We start from the raw sequence: 19,607 nt of genomic DNA, 5'->3' as shown, positions 1-19,607 counted from the left end.
TTTACTGAAAACAGCTTCTTGAAAGAATGGTTTTGGACGGGGCTGGCTTTTACAGAAGCCATAATTAAGTTCTGTGAATGTGCAAAGAGGGAGTGCTCGTGCCAAGAGAGGTACAGGTGGGGCAAAGAAAAGGAAAGGGGTGCGGAACAGCAAGGGGCAGAAAGGAATCAAACTTCACTGGCAGCTCTCTGGCTATCATTTTGCAATCTTAACTGAATTCTGACAGAGGGTGCAGAATTGGCACAGAATGGGTTCCAGCAGCTCTCCCCAAAGAAAATGGAAAATCACTGTTTCATTACTTTATTATGCACAGTTGACTCAACATGAAGCATGTTAACATAGGATTTTCAGGTACGATCTTGGGGATAGTAAATCTCAGTCTTCAGGCCACTCCATCAGCACATGGATAATACTGGGGGAAGAATGAGGTGTGAGTGTCTTCAGGATTACCACACTGTGTGGGAAGGCACATTTTACTGATTAAATCTGAAAGAGGCTATTCTGAGTTGCTGAGACGAAAGGAAAGTGAGACTGTTTTTATGACTTGTGGCTTCTTTTGTTTCCAACAGACAAGGTTCTGAAAGAGAAGAGGAATCTGTTTATTCATTCAGTGAGCAAGGGTACAATAAATGGCTTGCTGGATGAGCTATTAGGAAAAAGAGTGCTGAACCAGGAGGAGATGGAAAAAGTAAGAGATGAAAATGCTACAGTTGAGGATAAAGCCCGGTTTTTGATAGACATCGTTATTTGTAAAGGACGTCAGGCGTGCCAAATCTGCATCAGCCACATTTGTAAAGAAGACTCCCACCTGGCAGGAATACTGGGGCTCACCTCAGGTAAGGACCTGTGACTCAGACTGAGGTTCACGCAAGCCCTGTGTCATCAGGCCTAATATCTGAATTCTTCATTGGTCGTGTTAGCTTGCACACCACTTCTTACCTCTGGCTTCAGGTATTTCAGTGATCATATTGCATGCATCCTCTCTCTTTTCTTCTTTGTTCCTGTTTTTTGGCCTTAGGGTCTCTCTTTTGCTTAAAGCTTATTTCCTATCCTGAGTATGTTGTAGCTCATTTGTTGAAGTTCATGAGGACAATCTTGAAAAGTTTCATAGTGTATTCTCCAGTCATCCTTGCAAGGTACTTTACTGATTTATCTAGTAAATTAGTTATGATCTAAAGGTCCCTAGAAACCTCTGTGTAGTGATTTGACACAGGTTTAAAGTCTGTAATCAAATACTTTGTATAATGTCTCTCCAAAAGTTTGCTCTCCAGGAGGAATAAAATATATTTCAGGGAGAATGGAACACTCAGAGACTAAATTAATTGCTTACAGAAAAGTAGAGATTTTAAGTGGACTCTTGCTTTTAGTTGCCCCCTTGCATTTTCTTTCGAGTAGGACTGTGCCCTCTATTGTGCACCATTCTGAGAGGCCCATCGCCTCTCTTTCTGTCTTCTGAAGACTCAGTCCAGGCTCAGCCATCTGAGCTGCCTCTTCTATCTTTCCCTAGTTTCTCCACACAAAAAAGACTGGAGCTCTGATGGGCTTCCAGTTACTGGTTCCTTTTGTGCTTCTAAAATTCCCTGGAGAAGGGAAAATCTATCCACTGTATAGTCCATGGAGTTGCAAGGAGTTGGGCATGACTGAGCAACTTTCACTTTTGTGCTTCTAAAATCATTCAAAGAGAGTAGATGTTATTTGAAAACAAGAAATCATTTGTCCCTCAGAAACTGGGAGGAGCCTGTGCCCCTCTCAGTGACAGCAAATATTTTCTTTGTTGATTTTTTTTTGATATATTTTTTTAGATTAACTCCCACCTCCAAGAATTAAAGACAATAAAAATAAGGGTTTAGAATTTCTATATAATAGTCAGAATTTCTTCTTCCTTATCATATTTCTTTTAACTCACAGTCCTTAAACCCTAGAAGCACTTGTGCAACTCATTGTGATCTGTAATTCCTAGAGTCTATTTCTCCAGTTGTTGGATAATACCTCTTCAGTCAAGGTTGTAATGGCTTTGCTTCCTCCTCAGCTGTTTGCCAGTTGCTTCAGGACCCATATGTATGATAATTGGATATAATATTTAAATTTTCTCTAAGAGGACACACCTAAAAACATTTCTTGACATATAAACTACTGCAATAACAAGGCCTCATGCAGAAAATGTTCTTGAATTTATTGATGGTTAATTTAGTCCTGCAGTTTAGATGGGAAAGATGGGACGAATTGTAGCTTACGTCTTGGACTTGAAGTATTGTGGGATGTCCTAAGGCTTTCCTCCATTCACATGGCCCATATTTTGGCTACAGAAATCTTGTCTTCAATAGGTACTTGGAGTAGTATTGGTTCATGCTGATTCTTAAGTTTCTAGAATATGTTTCTCATGTGGGTGTTGCTACATTGAGACATTTATAAATTCTTAAATAAAGTTAATTTCAATTCTTGTGCTTGAAATTGACAATCATAATGTCTAGCAACATCAGAGAATATATTAATAGATTTGATTGAGTAAAACAAGTGCAGATTACAGGTTGTGGTCAGGGCTCCGGCCATATGCATAATTATATAAAACCCTTTGTGGGCTAGAGGGTAGGTTAGTGATTAAGAGGTCAGTATTGATAGTCAAGACATTTTTGTATTCAAATCCTGGCTCTGCCACCCTATTATTATATGACTTAGGAAATTTACTTAACACTTATTGGGGATAGGCCTCAATTTCATTCTCATTTTGTTGTGATAAATCTTGGCACGGCTAAGTGTCCAAACACAGAGGCCTTTTAGCGCTAGTTTTCTCCAAAGTCCAGGTCAACTCTGAATTAGACAACTTCACTTTGAATACACATTTGTTAGGCAGCACTGATCAGCTCAGAAGCCACCTTAAAATATATGTGATTCTATAGCTGATGCTGTTTCAATTTTATTTTCATAATAGAAAGTATAAATCAAAGAAGTCACTTCCAGACACTTTTGTTCTACCACTACTTAAGTTAACAAGTCCAGTCATTCATGTGTAGAAGCTTTTGTTTCCCAGTGATGAGTATGGCTCCAGGTGAGTCACATCTTATACAGGATTAAATCCTGTGAAAGGTATCTTTAGTAAGGAGTGTCCAACACACTGGGGTAAGAATCTTTAGAGCTTGTGACTATTTTAACGTCCTTTGTCTTTCCTCAGGTTCACAGTCTGGAACTTATCTTAGACAACAGTCCCAAGCATTGTTCCCTCCTTTTTCAGGTAATGGTATTCTCAAGGCATTGCCACCTTCCTTGGCATTAACTACAGATTAATGGGATGAACTCAGGGTGAGAGGACCATGGGTTTATTTACAGATTTATTCTATACATTTTTCTCTTAATCCATTCTGCTTTAGCAGGAGCTGTTCCTACAGCTTCACTATCATGTTTATACTAACGGTTCTGAATCTTTATCGCAAATCCTGAGTGCCACACTTTGCTATTCAGTAATCTACTGAACTTGTGCATTCATCTCCTACAGACACTTTCAATCATGTGAACTGAGATAGCTTGCCATGCCTCCCCCTCATTGGCTCTCCTCAACTTTCCTCTGTCTTGATGAATGGTACCACTATCACCCAGTTATTCAAGCCAGAAACCTGAAATTGTCTTAGACCATTTCTCCCTCACTTCGAACATTTAAGTGGCACCCAGATTTTACTTTCCTCTCACAAATTCAGATTGACTTCTGCATTTCTACTTCTACTATTAGATGTCAGAGCCCCTATTCCAAGAGTGTTCCATAATTCTCCAGTCATAACTTTCACTATATTTTTCTTGTAATTTAAAAAAATAAATTCATTCTTTTCCCTCACAGCACTAAAAGTTTTATGAAGAAATTGGATGTATGTTTTTTCTTATAGTTCACCTTTAATAGAATTTCACCAGTAAATCTGTAATATATATGTAACAAATATTTGTTAAGACTGTTTCACTGGATAATTTGGGCAGAATCACTATTGTTTACTATGCCATTAGAAAATATTTGCATATGCCAATTGTGCTACAGACCCTGTTCTATGGACTATTTAGAAAGTAATGAATAAAACAAGCAAGACTTCTTCTTTTCTTAAAACTACTTGAATATATGAATAGTGAATGGATAGGCATTTAAGAAACTCCACCACCAAAATAAAGTCAGCCAAAAATTTGGGGATGGAAATGAAACTACACATATCTGTGTCAGTTGACATGATATGGGATATTGTAACAGAGATAAATGTTTGTAATAGCTAGATAAGATAGAAATGTTTGTTCCAATTCAAGAAATTTCTAAAATGGGCATTTTTTTCTTTAGATTCAGCTTTCCTTCAGGTGGTAACTCAGATATCTAGGTCTCTTTCATGCTGTGGCTCTGATATCTGCAGCATGCAATGCCAAAATGATTGTTGTAATAACAGTCAAATTAATGGCATTGGAAGGAATATGTAGGATCGTTTGTAAGAGATTTTGTTAGGCTTGGCCTGGATGAATAACACAGTATATCAGCTTTCATCCCATTGTCTAGAACTTAGTTATATATATATATACCTAATGACTAGACTTGTTAGCAATATAGATTAACTATGTGTTCAGGAAAAATAATGAATTGTTTTGTTGAAGATTTAGCCAGTCTCAGCCACAAAATTTAAACACAGAACTTTTCATTCAACATAGCACTGAAGGTAGCACAAGGAATACCCAGGTCCCAGATGACAAGAAAGCTCTTGTCATCTAGGACACTCACTATATAACCAAGTGCCATAAGAAAAATTAGCTCTAATATAGCCCAAATATTTATCTAATTTTTCTATTGTTCTTCAGACTCCTTTTTTAAGAAATGCAATATTTTTCCACATGATAATGATTTCTATAGTTTTTTTTCCCAACTCTATCCATTCTAATTAACTCTTACTTTCTCCACAGTCAACACACTTCGTGCTACATTGGTTTACCTAACTGAATTCTACTGAATTCTACAAGTTCCTTGTCAAAATTGAATATAATTTTCTTGTTTGAGCAGTTTAGTTTCTAAAATATTCCCCCCTAACATCAGTAAAACTTATTTCTATTTTGAAGCAAATATTATATTAATTTTTTTAGAAAATGTGCAGCATTATTGGATGATGTTGAATTTGTGATCAAATAAACTCCCAAGTCTTAAGCCATTGTGAAAATTCTTCCTCATATATTTGTGCAATCAATATTTAGTGCTATGGATTCCTCTAGGTGTACACCTTGATTTATTACTCTATTTCATAATCATTTTTGTCCATGTATTCAGTATCTTCTTTTTCTCCCTATATGTACACACAGTAAAGAGAGTCCTAAAGGATATAGGACAAAGGCTTTTCCTTCCTACCTTCCTTCCTTCCTTGCAATCTCTAATGCCTACTCTCACAACTGTTAAGCAAACAAACAGCTAAAGAAGTAGATACATAAGCAAGAATTTCTAAATCATTGAAGTGCATTCATTAAGGACAACTTCAATTATCTAAGATTTCAATTACTTGAAATATATTTATAGCTTAATTATTTTATCTAACACACTGTTTTCTGGGATTTTTATCATGCATAGCCTTGAAAAACTCCCTTTTGCTTTTTAACGAAAAGCATTTGTAAAATGCTAAGTCTAAGTGATAAAGGGATGTGATGTCTATATCACACCCTGGAAATTTCTGACTTGGAATATATTCCTTTAGCAGAGTTGCTTTCAATGGTGTAAGGAGTAACCCAGGATCATCTTCTTAAGGATTAATTATCTCCTCCATGGCTTCATGCACAGGTGATTCAGGGAGGTGAACCAAATGAGATACTCAGTAATGCCATTGTTCATAATGTTTCTTGTCTCTTGCAGCTCCTCAGGCAATACAGGATAACCCAGTTAAGCTTGCATCTTCAGGACCAGGAGGGAACCTCAAGCTTTGCCCCCCAGAAACAGCCCAAAGAATATGGAAAGAAAAATCAGGAGAGGTGCTATGCTTAGAACATAAGGATCTGGGTGAAAGACACACTGGAGAAAATTCTAAACTGCAGTGGTTCTTTCTTAGAGCTAATTTCCTTGAGAGGTTCTGGAAAACCATCCTGCTTCTTCCCTTACATAAAGAATTCCTATTTTCCCGATTTATGTAGAGATTTTCAAGTTTAGTCCAATCCCCTGAGAAAATAGTTATAATATTAAGAACAAAATAGCTAAAATAATAAAAACACCTACTTAATAGGAGTCAGGCACTGTTCTGAGGATATTGCATATAATAACACCTTGAACCTCAAAATAGCCCATTTTAGAGATCAGAAAACTGAGGCAACAGTTGTGAAATAATGAGTCTTAAGCAGTAAGTCAAGGAATCAGTTTTAAAATTGAGTCATTATAGCTCTAATTATGCTCATTTCCCTCAGTCCTACCTCTCAAAAGTAATAAAAATCAAGTGCTCAGCTGCCATCTGGGCATTCACAGATTTCATTCCACTCCTACGGTAGGACTCATTCTCCCCTCTTTATTTTTACCTATGGTTCAAGAGATTGGGTTTCTGCAGAGAACTAAGGGGAGAGAAGCTGTCTTAAATCCTCAAACTGGATATTTAATTAGAAAGAACAAGTCTATTTGTTCAACCTGCACTTCTTACAGATTTACCCAATAATGGAAAGGTCAAACCGCACACGTCTTGCCCTCATTATCTGCAACATAGAGTTTGAAAATCTTCCCAAAAGAGATGGAGCTGATGTTGATACCAGAAATATGAAGATACTACTAGAAGGTCTGGGATACAATGTGGATGTGAAAGAAAATCTCACTGCTTTGGTAAATTTTTTCATAATGTAGAGACAATGGTAATGGCCTTTACCCTTAAAGAATGTTAGAAAGATTGGTTGTAGCACTAGAAACTTAATCTCTTGATAGTCTAAAATTCAAATTTGTTCTTGTAGGGTATTTCATGCTTCTATCCTAGAATCTTTTAGCAAGAGTTTGGTGAAACCTTTACCTGGAAAATGTTCTATTAATTCAATTATATGTCTGTGGCCACAAAAATAAATAAGCAATGCCTCTTACTCAGTACTAGAAATCTCTTAATTACAACCCATAACTCTTTTTTCACCTTTCCATTAATTGAAAATTAAATTTTCCTTTTGTATTCCATTGATTTTCATATCATTCAGGAGTGTCTCTTTATTGGATTCCAAGCTGCCATGATAATCAATCACATAGTTCAACACCAGTGGTATTAATATGTCTCTTCCAGGAAATGACTTTAGAACTGAAGGCATTTGCTGCTCGCTCAGAGCACCGGACCTCTGATAGTACTTTTCTGGTACTCATGTCTCATGGAATTCGGGCTGGCATTTGTGGGAAGAAATACTCTGAAGAAGTCCCAGACATATTAAAACTTGATGACATCTTTCAAATTTTGAACACCTGGAACTGCCCAACTTTGAAGGACAAACCCAAGGTGATCATTATCCAGGCCTGCCGTGGTGGTGAGTGTTGATGGCCATTCGAAGACGGGACCCTGAAGTATTGATCTCATTATCTGTATGTGTACAGTATTTTTCCATTCTTTTGAGTCTACTCTTTAATGTCAAAGAAAAGCTACAATCCTGTTTGGTGAAAGTAGATATTCTTTGACATTACAAACGGGATTATAGCTTCTGTGAATTACATGACTGCTTGGTAGATTTTTGTTCCTTTTTCAACTGAAATATCACTTTTAATCTTAAGACTTTGATGTTATTGGAATTAATTTGAGGGTTAGGAGGGACAAGAGTTCTTAAGATAGTTTTTGAGATGTATATGCGCATCTGTACCTGAATTAAAATTATTGACAAATTAGTAAATGGTTGAACAGATGTTGAGTGGAGAAAGTTTTCTTGGCTATTGGCAGTAACAAGAAACCAAATCTTGTCTTTTCAGAGAAGCAAGGGATGGTATGGGTAAACGATTCAGTAGCAACTTCTGGAAATTGTTCCTTAGTGGCCCCAGAAGATTTTGAGGCTGATGCCATTAAGAAAGCCCACATAGAGAAGGATTTTATTGCTTTCTGCTCTTCGACACCAGGTAATGAGTATATATGTAAGACACCTCTGTGAGCAGTACCAATGCAGAAATTCACACTAATACATTAGAGCATGGATACCTGTGTTAAAATTTTCATGAGACTTTGGAAGACTAATTCAAGTTTTCCTCTCAGTTACACCTTCAATTCTCCTTATCCATGGAGACCAAATAAATATACATCTATTTTAGTAAACTCCCATGGTGCAAAATGATTTTTGTATTGTGAGGAATAGATAGGTAGGTCCACATCTTGACATCACTTAACATTTCAATTTGCCTACACATGTATTTATAGAAGAGTATTTATAAAGGGGAGAGGCAGAAAAGAAAACAAAGTATATTGAGTCCCTATGGTAAAGGCATTTCAACCAGAAGTGTGGAGTTTATGCAACAGGAAAAAAAAAAAAAATGAAAGATTCTAAATCTAGATTTTAGATTATGAGTACTGTCAATTATATTCTGACTCTGTCACTTAGTGCTTTGTAAATTAGTTCCAGTTACTTAGCTTCTCTGGCCTTTCTTTGAATTCCTCACTAATATATGTGAATACAAATATCATTGTCATAAGGCTTAAAACATTTTAATAATAAATATGAAACGTTAAGTAAATATGACATAGAATAAAGCACACTTTAAATGATTGCCACTATTAATGATGTTTCTATGTTGTAGCTTAATTCAAGCTTTTACCTTGAGTTACTTTCCATATCCAGGTTTAAATAAAAGTCATCCACTATAGTTTGGAATTTCTTGGACATTAACACTCTCTTGATTACTTCCAGCTTAAGGATTTGCCCCTGATCAAATAGTTTAACTTAACAGACTTTTTTCTATAATGAGGTACCATCTCTCAGGAGACATGCTTTTGCATTGTGTTGACGATATCTTGATATAGAAATCAATTTTTTTCAAAAATGAAAACAATGACACTAGGGAAAGCCTCCATACATTTACAGTTTGAGTGTATTTAACAGACTTTAATACTAGATGTAGCTATTAAAAAAAATTGATTCCAGTATTCCACAGAGATTTACCTCTAAGTATTATAACCTTTATGGACCCCCTGGCTTCTTGATAATCTATCTTGTTGATTTTTGTCTTGTTTTCTTTCACTTTCCTCATGCTCCTTCCAGAGGATTTGTAGAAACTCCAGTTCAGTTGTCTTGAGATTCTATGAGTAAATCTAGCTTTATATCCTCTGGTATTAATTCCAATTGCATTGTAGTACTCTTATGAAGAAAAGTGATTGGTCTCTAACTAATTTCACAAAAAACTTGAAGAGATACTAGCATGCAACTCTGTCCCACCTACTTCCTTTAATTGAAACCATCTTCATCAAGACAGCTGTAGTTTTAGATAGGATTTAAATCTATTACGAGTATGCATTTTATTACCATTTCTATTGGCTAAAATGTTTTGATACTTTTCCTATATATTCCTTTACATAATTTAAAAATGGCTTTATAACTTCTAAGTCCTACTATTTTGTATAACTATTCTTTTTTAATATGTCTTTTCTATGAAAGTGTTTTGTCTTATGATCTTTCCCTCTTAAATCTTTTCTAGGTATGGACTTTTTTTCTGTTGGTACCATTTTCAAATTTAATGAGTAATTTCTTTGTTTAAATGCTTTATGATCAATATTATTTGATTTTTATTAAATCACAAGGTAGATAAATTTAAAGAAATATTATTAATATGATTTCCTTGTATAAACTGGGTACTACATTTGTATATTCTTCCAGATCCTTGCAATGCATTTATATCTAATATGCAAATGTATTTTGGGGGGCAGAAATTATTGCCCTACCTATTACAGTCAAGGCCTGCATTTCAGAGTGTATAATTAACTTAACTCAAGTCTGTCAGTGGCACTCTTGGGGTCCACACTCAGGTATTTGTTCCTCAAGGCCCAGTTATTCCCTTCCATTCCATCCTGACTTTCCTTCTCTACTATATTTATGGTTCTTTGAATTTCAAAGATTATGCTGCATAACATCTGTACCATATACAGCATTCTTCATATGGCTTTAAAAACTTTCAAGTATCTGAAAATATTCACACTGAATGTTGAATAGAGTCACTTAAAAATGGCGTGCAGTCTGTAAGAAATAGCATAAACTCAACAGTCTGCTTTAACTGGAACAGAAATCCTAGGACTCCATTCCTGTAGCCAAGTGAGATACCTTGCATGAAATTTGAAATGTGTTTTCTTCATAGATAATGTTTCCTGGAGACATCCCATATTGGGCTCTCTTTTTATTATTAAACTCATCAAAAATTTTCAAGAATATGCCTGGTCCTGTGACCTGGAGGAAATTTTCCGAAAGGTAGGTGCTAGATACTTCTGAAATGCTGCCTCCCTATTTGTTCTAACTGGTAACCTAAAAAGCAGCTCTGGACATGTTTTCTTCTAAAAAATGTCCTTCTTTCAAATGAGTTTTGAGGTTTTCTTTGGTGAGTCAGTCAACCCGGAAGTCAGTTCCAAGCTGTTATGATCTAGAAAACAAACCCTAGAAAAGAATAGACAAATGAGTGGACTCTAATTTGCTTGTGTCCAAAACTATTAGATTCAGTAGATTTTAAAAGCATGGTTAGTCCATCCCCAGACATGCATACCGCTGATTTGTATCCAGGCAAAACCTCTTTGTTTTAATCATTTATTTTGCTAATATTTTCCCAACATAAGTGCAAATCCTTCCACTTGGGGTGGGGGGGTGGGAAATCTGTAGAATTTATTTTCCTTTCAGGTTCGATTTTCATTTGAGCTGCCAGATGGTAAGGTACAGATGCCCACCACTGAAAGAGTGACTTTGACAAGATGTTTCTACCTCTTTCCAGGATATTAAAGTGAGTAAGCTGTAAGTACAGATGTATGTGTGGTAGGGATGGAGCAAAATTGGGGGAGGAGTACTGAACTACCCTCCTAGTGAAGATCTCAAGGTCTAGTATAATAAACAGGGGATAACAAAAGGATAACAAAAGCCTTTCTGCTGGTTAGTACAGGGCACACTGCACTTCCCTCAAAGTTCTGCAGAGGTAGATGGCCATTTCTCAAGGTTAGCTGATGTAGACTGAGATTTGGCCAGAAGATGATGAAAGCTCAGTTTTAGACGTTCCTCCCCTTTGTGTCAGCAGGGCAATATTGAGACATAACACAGGCTCTTCATTCTTATGAGTGTGTGTAACCATTTGGTGGAGTCATTTTTATAACTTGCATTTCTTTTAGCAGAATTCTTTTTTGATGCTTGTTTTATTTTCTCTCCCTTTTCCATAGGAAGCCAGGAGTTCTGTCATTCCATAACTGTTTCGGAATCCTGTTGGCAGAAAACAGACATTTCTTTAAACATTTCAATAAATTTGAAATAGAAATGAAAGGTCATCAGTTTCTTTTTCACCACTCTGAGAAGGTAGGGAGGTGGAATTTGGAGCAAATAATGGGTTTGAAGTCTTCAGATTTCATACGAATTGAATTTGCTACTCACACCATTCTTTCTAGAAAACATTTGCTAGCAAATGTTTTCTGCTTTAGGGATACAGATATAAATTACAGTAGGTACCTGACCTCAACAAATTTTGAGCTCAGAGGGAGATATTCAGAGAAGGTAATGTGATAAGTAACTTATCCAAAATCTCAGAGTTTGTCACTGGCAAAGTCATGACTACTGTTTATACAATTCTAGCACTTCCTTAAGGCATTTCAGTAACACAAAATAATTGTGTATCTAGGTACCTAGTAGTTTACCGTCTCATTGAGAAGACAAGACAGTCAAGAAACATGAAACAATCAGCATATAGTATAATGCCTGTAAATAAATGCCAGGGTGAGATGTATACAAAATAGTATCCCTATGAGTTTGGGGTAAGATTTTCATTTAGCAAGGTTATACCCAGAAAGGACTGGAAAAACTACTCTTTCACTTGCAAATATGAACCTTTTCTAATCCTAACCCATTAAAAGTGAAGATGAATTTCTGACCATTTTGTTGTTTTATTTGGACTTGTCAAATATACACTTCCTGGGATTTTTTTCCAATTTTTTATTGGAATATATATGTATATACACACACATATATGGAGTATAGTTGACTTACAGTGTTCTGTCAGTTTCAAGTGTACAGAAAAATTAATCAGTTATACACATAATATATCTACTCTTTTTAGATTATTTTCCCACATAGGTTATTATAGAATATTGAATAGAGTTCCCTGTGCTAAAAGAAGGTCTTTATTAATTATCTATTTTATGTATAGTTATATATATGTTAATCTCAATCTCTTAATTTATGCCTCCCCCTGCTTGCTTTTGGTAAACATAAGTTTATTAAAAAAAAAAAAAAAGGTTATTTTCTGCATCTGTTTCATAAAAAAATTCATTTGTACCACTTCTTTCAATTCCAAATATAAGTGCTATCATATGATACTTATCTTTCTTATCTGACTTATTTCTGTAGTATGATTTGCAACAACATGGATGGACCTAGAATTTCTGACCTTTTAAAAATCTTCAAAGTTGAGCATGTAACAATTTTTTTTTCTTTCACTAACTGAATCGATCTCTTTTGTATTATCACAGGATCATTGTACTATATCTTGACAGTGTTTCTATGGTCAGTCTTTGTTCAGAGTATAACAAAAAGAGGAACTGTCACTTTCAGTAAAAATTAAATGTTATAGAAGCTTAGGCAGTAAAAGAAAAGCATTAAATGGAGACAAGTATTCAGAACTTATTTCCAATAAATGTTTAAAATGACAGGGAGACAGAGAGGAGATGATATTGCCATTATTAGCACAGTTAAAAAAGAAGCAAAAGTTATTAAGATAACCCTTATCCTGAAACAAAATGAGACTTGTTAGTTTTAAGTCCTTTAAACACTGAGATATCTGAGAGAGAACAAAGAAGACAAGATGTAGGAGAGTGAGGAAAGGGAAAAACAAAAACAAACAAACAAACAAAAAACACACACAAAAAAATAGAGGTGCCAACACAGGTCAGAAAATGTCTTGTCATTTCAATTTTTTTCTTCCAAAATGAATAAACATTTCTTCCCAAAGGATTTGGAAATTCATTTGCTGACTACAGGGGATTTCCCGACAGTGAACCCGGAAGTTCTGAACAGGAATTTCCCAGTCTGTGGCTAGAAGTCCCAGCCTCCGGTACTAAGGAAATGCCCAGTAACTTTCATTTTCCAGATTGTGCTCCTTCAAGGCAGTAGGAAGATACTAAGCCTGTTATCTATGGCTGGTGAGTAGGGGTCTTTTTCCTAGCTAAGGGTCAGACACTTGAGTCTTAGAAAACACTTTATTAATTGCTCTGTGACAGACAGAAATATACAAAAGGGAAGTGAGCCGATTCTGTAAAAGTTAAATTCTTCCTGTTAGTTCCGTATAACTTAAGTTGGGGAACTCTGCCTCAGAGACTGAAGCAGAGTATGATCTACACATAGCTCGGAGCCAGGAAGCAGTTAATTCTTTTTTTACAGCTTCTGATAATCAAAATGAAGGGTGGGTAAAAAAAATACAGTACATTTTTATATGTGAGAAAACTCTGAAAATTCTTAAATGCATTATGATATCTTCTAGGCTTCCTCTTGATTTCTTTAAACTCTCTCCATGATCAGATAAGTGAGTCTTTGAATTCCCACCCTCCCTTACCATCTCCTGTATTGAATTATGCTCTTGGTCTTTATTAAGTGACTCCATTTTTTCCTCCTTTCTAGCTCTGGGGCTAGCTACTCTAGCATACTATTTCTTGGACTGTTATCACAGTTTTTAACTGGTCTCCTTCTCTCCAGAATTTAATCTTCCAATCCATCTCGCATACTGCTTTCAGGTCACATATCTTACACACAGGAACTGGAGGGCATAAGAAATGGAGTCTATTTATGCAGCTATTATTTATGCTATTTATGCAGCTAATAGTCAAGCATTTTAAATAATTTCTTTGCTTCATTTTCTTCATTTGAAAAGGAAGAAGTTCAATTAAATCAATGATTTCTAAACTTTACAATAAATCTAAATAATCTGTAGACATTAACAAATTTGATTATTTCCCCCTCCCTAACCTTAAATTACTCAATCATGAATAAGCTGTGATTTATAATATTTTTAAGATCTACAAATGATTCTTATGTATCTGCATCAGGCTTGTCTGCAGATTAGCATTGTTAGGAAAGAATAGATCATTATCTTTCTTATGCTCTAGATATCTAAACTGAGTGAGATTTTCTCACTCAGGAAATTGCAATGATCCTTACTACCATTAAAACAAACAAACAAAAACGTCTGAACTTGTCAGGCAGGTTTTCCTACTTTCAGAATATATTAATATGTATTCACCCTTTCATTAATCTCTCTAAAGCAAAATTTCAGTTTCCTTAAAAAATGTTTATTGCATTCACCCCACTCATACTTTCTTGCTACTGTGTTTCTTTGTTTCTTTCATTTTTCCTGTAGTGTAATTATTTCCAGGTTTCTGTTTAATTTAAACTCCTAAAATGTGAGAATTGACTGTTTTCTGGTATCTTCTTAGTGTCTTCTTCAGGACAGTAATACAGCATTGGGCTGGGGAGTAGTATTTTAAATTCACGCTCATGGCTGCATCTTTAGCTAGGCAGGATGACTTCACTGGTTACTGAATTGGAATCAGGACATCATTAGAAAACAGACATGAGAAACTGAAAAGTAGTAGATAAAAACTAGTAAAGTAATACAATACACTAAAGAGTTTGGTTGCCGTTGTTAACTAGTTAATTATAAGGGGAAAAAATGCTACCTTAGGTTGAAACAAGTCTCTCTGGGAGCATGTAGCTCTGACGCTCAGCCTAGTCTTAAGCATTAGGGAGCATTTCTAAGAGGAAATGGCATGTCGTTTGAGACTTGAAGATAAAAAGAAAAGAATAAGGAATGTCGGGTGTGAGAAACTGTACATGACTTTTTAGAACCTGAATGAAGAGCAAAGTGTCCAAAGTATAACGAGCAAGGCAGGTGTGGTAGCAGAGGATGAGGCTGAGTGAGAAGACCTAGATCACAGTAAGGGAAGGCACTCAGTCTGTCTGACTCTCTGCAACCCCGGACCAATGTAGCTCACCAGGCTCCTCCGTCCATGGGATTCTCCAGGCCAGAATGCTGGAGTGGGTTGCCATTTCCTTCTGCAGGGGATCTTCCGGACCCAGGGATCGAACCCAGGTCTCCCACATTGGAGGCAGATGCTTTAACCTCTGAGCCGTCAGGAAAGTCCTAGATTACATTAAGCTGAGACATTTCACAGTGAAGTATATTCAAAAGATTTTAGAACACTTACTCTTCATCATTGTGAAGAACTGATTAGAAAGGTATAAGAGTAGACTTATCTGATTCTTAGAGTAATTAAAAAAGAAAAGATATTGGTCTGAACTGGAATACTGAACTATTAGAAAAGGAAAAGCAGTCAGATTCTGCAAATATTTAGCACATATAATCAATAGAGTTTGATGTGAGATGGAAAATAAAATATAGATGGTAGAAGAGGTTCAATATCGCCAGTTTTTACTGACTTGGTGTAATTGACTGTAAGATATAATTTACTAGTATGTATTGCTGGGAGAAATATCAATAACCTCAGATATGCAGACAACACCACCCTTATGGGAGAAAGTAAAGAGGAACTAACAAGCCTCTTGATGAAAGTGAAAGAGGAGAGTGTAAAAGTTGACTTAAAGCTCAACATTCAGAAAACTAAGATCATGGCATCTGGTCCCATCACTTCATGGCAAATAGATGGGGTAACATTGGAAGTAGTGTCAGACTTTATTTTTGGGGGCTCCCAAATCACTGCGGATGGTGACTGCAGCCATGAAATTAAAAGACGCTTACTCCTTGGAAGGAAAGTTATGACCAACTTAGATAGCATATTAAGAAGCAGAGACATTACTTTGCCAACAAAGGTCCATCTAGTCAAGGTTATAGTTTTTCCAGTGGTTATGTATGGATGTGAGAGTTGGACTGTGAAGAAAGTTGAGTGCCAAAATATTGATGCTTTTGAAATGTGGTGTTGGAGAAGACTCTTGAGAGTCCCTTGGATTGCAAGGAGATCCAACCAGTCCATCCTAAAGATCAGTCCTGGGTATTCAAAATTGGAAGGACTGATGCTGAAGCTGAAACTCCAGTACTTTGGCCACCCCATGTGAAGAGTTGACTCATTGGAAAAGACCCTGATACTGGGAGGGATTGGGGGCAGGGGGAGAAGGAGATGACAGAGGATGAGATGGTTGGATGGCATCACTGACTCGATGGTCTTGAGTTTGAGTAAACTCCGGGAGTTGGTGATGTACAAGGAGGCCTGGCATGCTGCGATTCATGGGGTCACAAAGAGTCGGACATGACTGAGCAACTGAACTGTTAACTGACTGATAGGGAATGAAGCAGGTGACATAAAATGAGTTCAGCTTTTAAAAGTTGAGTTTATGAGTTTGTGGTATGAAGAGAAAAAATGACTATATGAGCCTTAATATTGAGATCCATCTTTGGACTGATCTATAAATTCAGAAATTATTTATTTAAATAATTAATTAATTTAATTTAATAACAAATTTATTTATTTAATAATTATTTAAAGCTAATAACTGAAGCCATGATGCACGTAGACAATAAGAGGATACAATGCTAAAATTATACAGAACTTTAATCGTTTGCCATATTTCTCCTAGTACCAATCATTCAGTCAACATTCAACCTTATTGGGGGCAGAAATAAATGAAATAGAATCCCATCAGAGTAAACATCTCATACATTAATTGTATGTTGTTTGTAATTCTTCAAATTCTCTGTTGTGACGTGTCTGCTGTACTTTAAGATCAATGTTTCTGTGACTTTTTCTGAGAAGCAGCCTTTTGTGCCCTCACCTCAAGAAATGTGTCCAGTCTTTTCTGAGTCCCTGAATGACTTTCTATTCTCTTAAATACCTCTTTACCCAGTTCGATCCTGGGTTGGGAAGAGCCCCTGGAGAAGGGAAAGGCTGCCCACTCCAATATTCTGGCCTGGAGAATTCCACGGACTGTACAGTCCATGAGGTTGCCAAGAGTTGGACACCGGACAGGACTGAGCGACTTTCACTTTCACTTTACCAAGTATCATGTAAAGTAGTTTGATGACTTAAGAGTGGTGATTCTGGATTCTGAACCTCCAAGTTTGAATCCCTCCCTGCCCTCTTACTAAACATGGCGTACTCTTCACACAATTTTGGTCAAATATTTAACTAACTGCTCTGTACTTGTTTCTTTTACCATATAATAGAAATTTTAATATATCTGTTACATGAAATTTTTATTAATGTTGAGAAGAGTCATATGAAGCACTTGAGACCAGTAGGACTTACTGAATATCAATTGTACGTACTGAAGCTGTGCTATGGCTAAATTTATAGAATATGGCATAAGAACAGAAATGTGATCCAGCATTTTATTTAAATGATCTGTAAAATAGGGGAAGTATTAACCATCTCTCTGGATGATTGTGAGTGTCTATCATATTAATACTTATAAATTACTTAGTATACTTGTAAATAATATTTTATATTGCTTTATACTTATCTTTTAAGAGATGTTAGTTATTAAAAAATGAACAGATATTAGGTAAATTTTTATTCATGTTTTGTTAATTTCCATGTTTCTTTCTCATAAAAGTTGTCCAGTAAACATTTATTGAAAGATTACTTGAAGATAGACAATGAGGCTGATGCTTCTGGGCCAAAGTTCTTGTTCAATGTCTTGGTGAATTTTTTTAGACTATCTCATTTTGTGTCAAGGCTATCTTTATTTCTAGATGGACTGTATAACTCTCTTGTAGGTTTAATTAAGGATTGGTGAGATATCCTGCCTTCCCATACAGTACATGATCAAATAATATCTATGGTGTTACAACATAATATTTAATAATTTGACTTCTTTATTTCCCCACAAAAATTCAAATTATCCCAGACAGTAATAAATTAACCTGGTGTCAGGCTGATCTATAATATTGAAAGATCAACAACCAGATTGTTTTCAATTCTGGATTTTTTGAGAAGAGATCAAGTTGAAGCTTTGTATTTCTAACAGAAGACAAACACAACAAAAACCCACTTAAGATGTTGGAATCTTTGGGCAAAGAACTCATTTCTGGCCTTTTGGATGACTTCGTGGAAAAAAATGTCCTGAAATTGGAGGAAGAGGAGAAGAAAAAAATTTATGATGCCAAACTTCAAGACAAAGCCCGAGTCTTGGTTGATTCTATACGACAGAAAAACCAAGAGGCAGGTCAAGTCTTTGTTCAAACTTTCCTAAACATAGACAAAAATTCCACCAGTATAAAAGGTAAGACTGGAATTCTTTACAAGGGAGATCTTAATTTTTTCAGAATCTACTTGACTCTAAGACTGTTCCACTGTCGTCTATAGTTCCCTCATCCTCCTATTACTAATGTATAATTTTAATTACATCTATCATTGCCCTTTTAGAGGCCACTTTGTCACTTTGGGGAGGGCATCCAATTCCCAATTAGCTGAGAAACTGAGTTTTCTGTTTAGGTTGTTCATTGAGATAGCTACAGAAACTTTATAATAAGGAATATCTGAACCTGAACTTAGGTTTCTGTCACTTTAGACACTATGTGTCTTCATTCAAGTTTCTTATCCTCCATAAGCATCAATATGAGCATCTGTGAAATGGGAAAAATTTCACTAACTTTGTCACAGATTTTGTAAGGCCAGGAACATAATGACAGGTATGGGATGACAATTCATAATATTCTAGCTCCCATCTGGAATTCTCCTCTGAGCTCCAGGTATGCCTAGCTCTAGCTTCATATTCAACATTTCCACTTTACTGCTCTATTGACTTCACAAAGCTAAGATATAAAAAATGAAATACTTAATTCTCCCCATCAGATCTGTTCCACTTCTATCTCCTATCTCATTAAATAAGACTACAATCCTCTGAGTTTCTTAATCCAGCTCACAGCTTTTTTTTTCACCAATGAATAATAGCTCCTAGCAGAGTACCAAGGATATAGCATATATATAAACATATTATAAGGCATATAATAAAAGTTGGATGCATGCATGCAATAATAGTAGCTATCATAATTATTCTCTAGCTTATAATATTTATACCTTTACAAGGCTTATGTATTCCTGTGAGTTTACAAAATATGATTAGGAGAATGTCTATAAAGTGTCCAATATCTTAACCTCTTTCGAAACTTCACTTTAATTGAATTCTAAATATCACTAGAGTCTAAATATCCTGAGGTCCAAGTTCACCAGTGATGGACTCAATTTGTTATAATTTAACCTGAAACTCCAGTCCAGAACACTGGAGCCTATCAATAATAGTAAGCTGTAGTAAACGAAATGCCACACAATTGTAGATACCTCACTACAGCAACTAAGTATTTTTAATAAGCCTTTCTCTATGTAGAAGGGACACTACCACCAGCAGGAAGTACATGCTGGTCTAATAGATATCCAAGATGTTATTATTAATATTTAAGTTGGTCCTTGTGCAAGTTTATTACTTTCTCTTAAACTGGGATGGGATAAAAATACTTT

The 19,607-nt window shown here is 35.8% G+C and overlaps 1 protein-coding gene across 1 annotated transcript in view; it reads left to right on the top strand.

The window, feature by feature from the left end:
- The first annotated feature begins 306 nt into the window (after positions 1-306).
- The window catches only part of LOC136175979 (caspase-1-like), a 33,857-nt gene continuing 14,556 nt past the window's right edge, over positions 307-19,607 (top strand). The window contains exons 1-11 of the mRNA XM_065946150.1: positions 307-351; positions 570-836; positions 3,170-3,229; positions 5,846-5,961; positions 6,617-6,790; positions 7,230-7,464; positions 7,898-8,041; positions 10,262-10,371; positions 10,792-10,887; positions 13,235-13,286; positions 18,118-18,372. Coding sequence (XP_065802222.1) covers positions 324-351; positions 570-836; positions 3,170-3,229; positions 5,846-5,961; positions 6,617-6,790; positions 7,230-7,464; positions 7,898-8,041; positions 10,262-10,371; positions 10,792-10,887; positions 13,235-13,286; positions 18,118-18,372 — 1,537 coding nt within the window. The 5' untranslated portion in view covers positions 307-323. The remainder of the gene's footprint in view (positions 352-569; positions 837-3,169; positions 3,230-5,845; positions 5,962-6,616; positions 6,791-7,229; positions 7,465-7,897; positions 8,042-10,261; positions 10,372-10,791; positions 10,888-13,234; positions 13,287-18,117; positions 18,373-19,607) is intronic.

This window comes from Muntiacus reevesi, chromosome 9 (genome assembly GCF_963930625.1).
Source record: "Muntiacus reevesi chromosome 9, mMunRee1.1, whole genome shotgun sequence".
Taxonomy (NCBI): Eukaryota; Metazoa; Chordata; class Mammalia; order Artiodactyla; family Cervidae; genus Muntiacus; species Muntiacus reevesi.
Note: the sequence above shows the minus strand (reverse complement) of the source record. Positions and strands in the feature narration are given on the sequence as shown.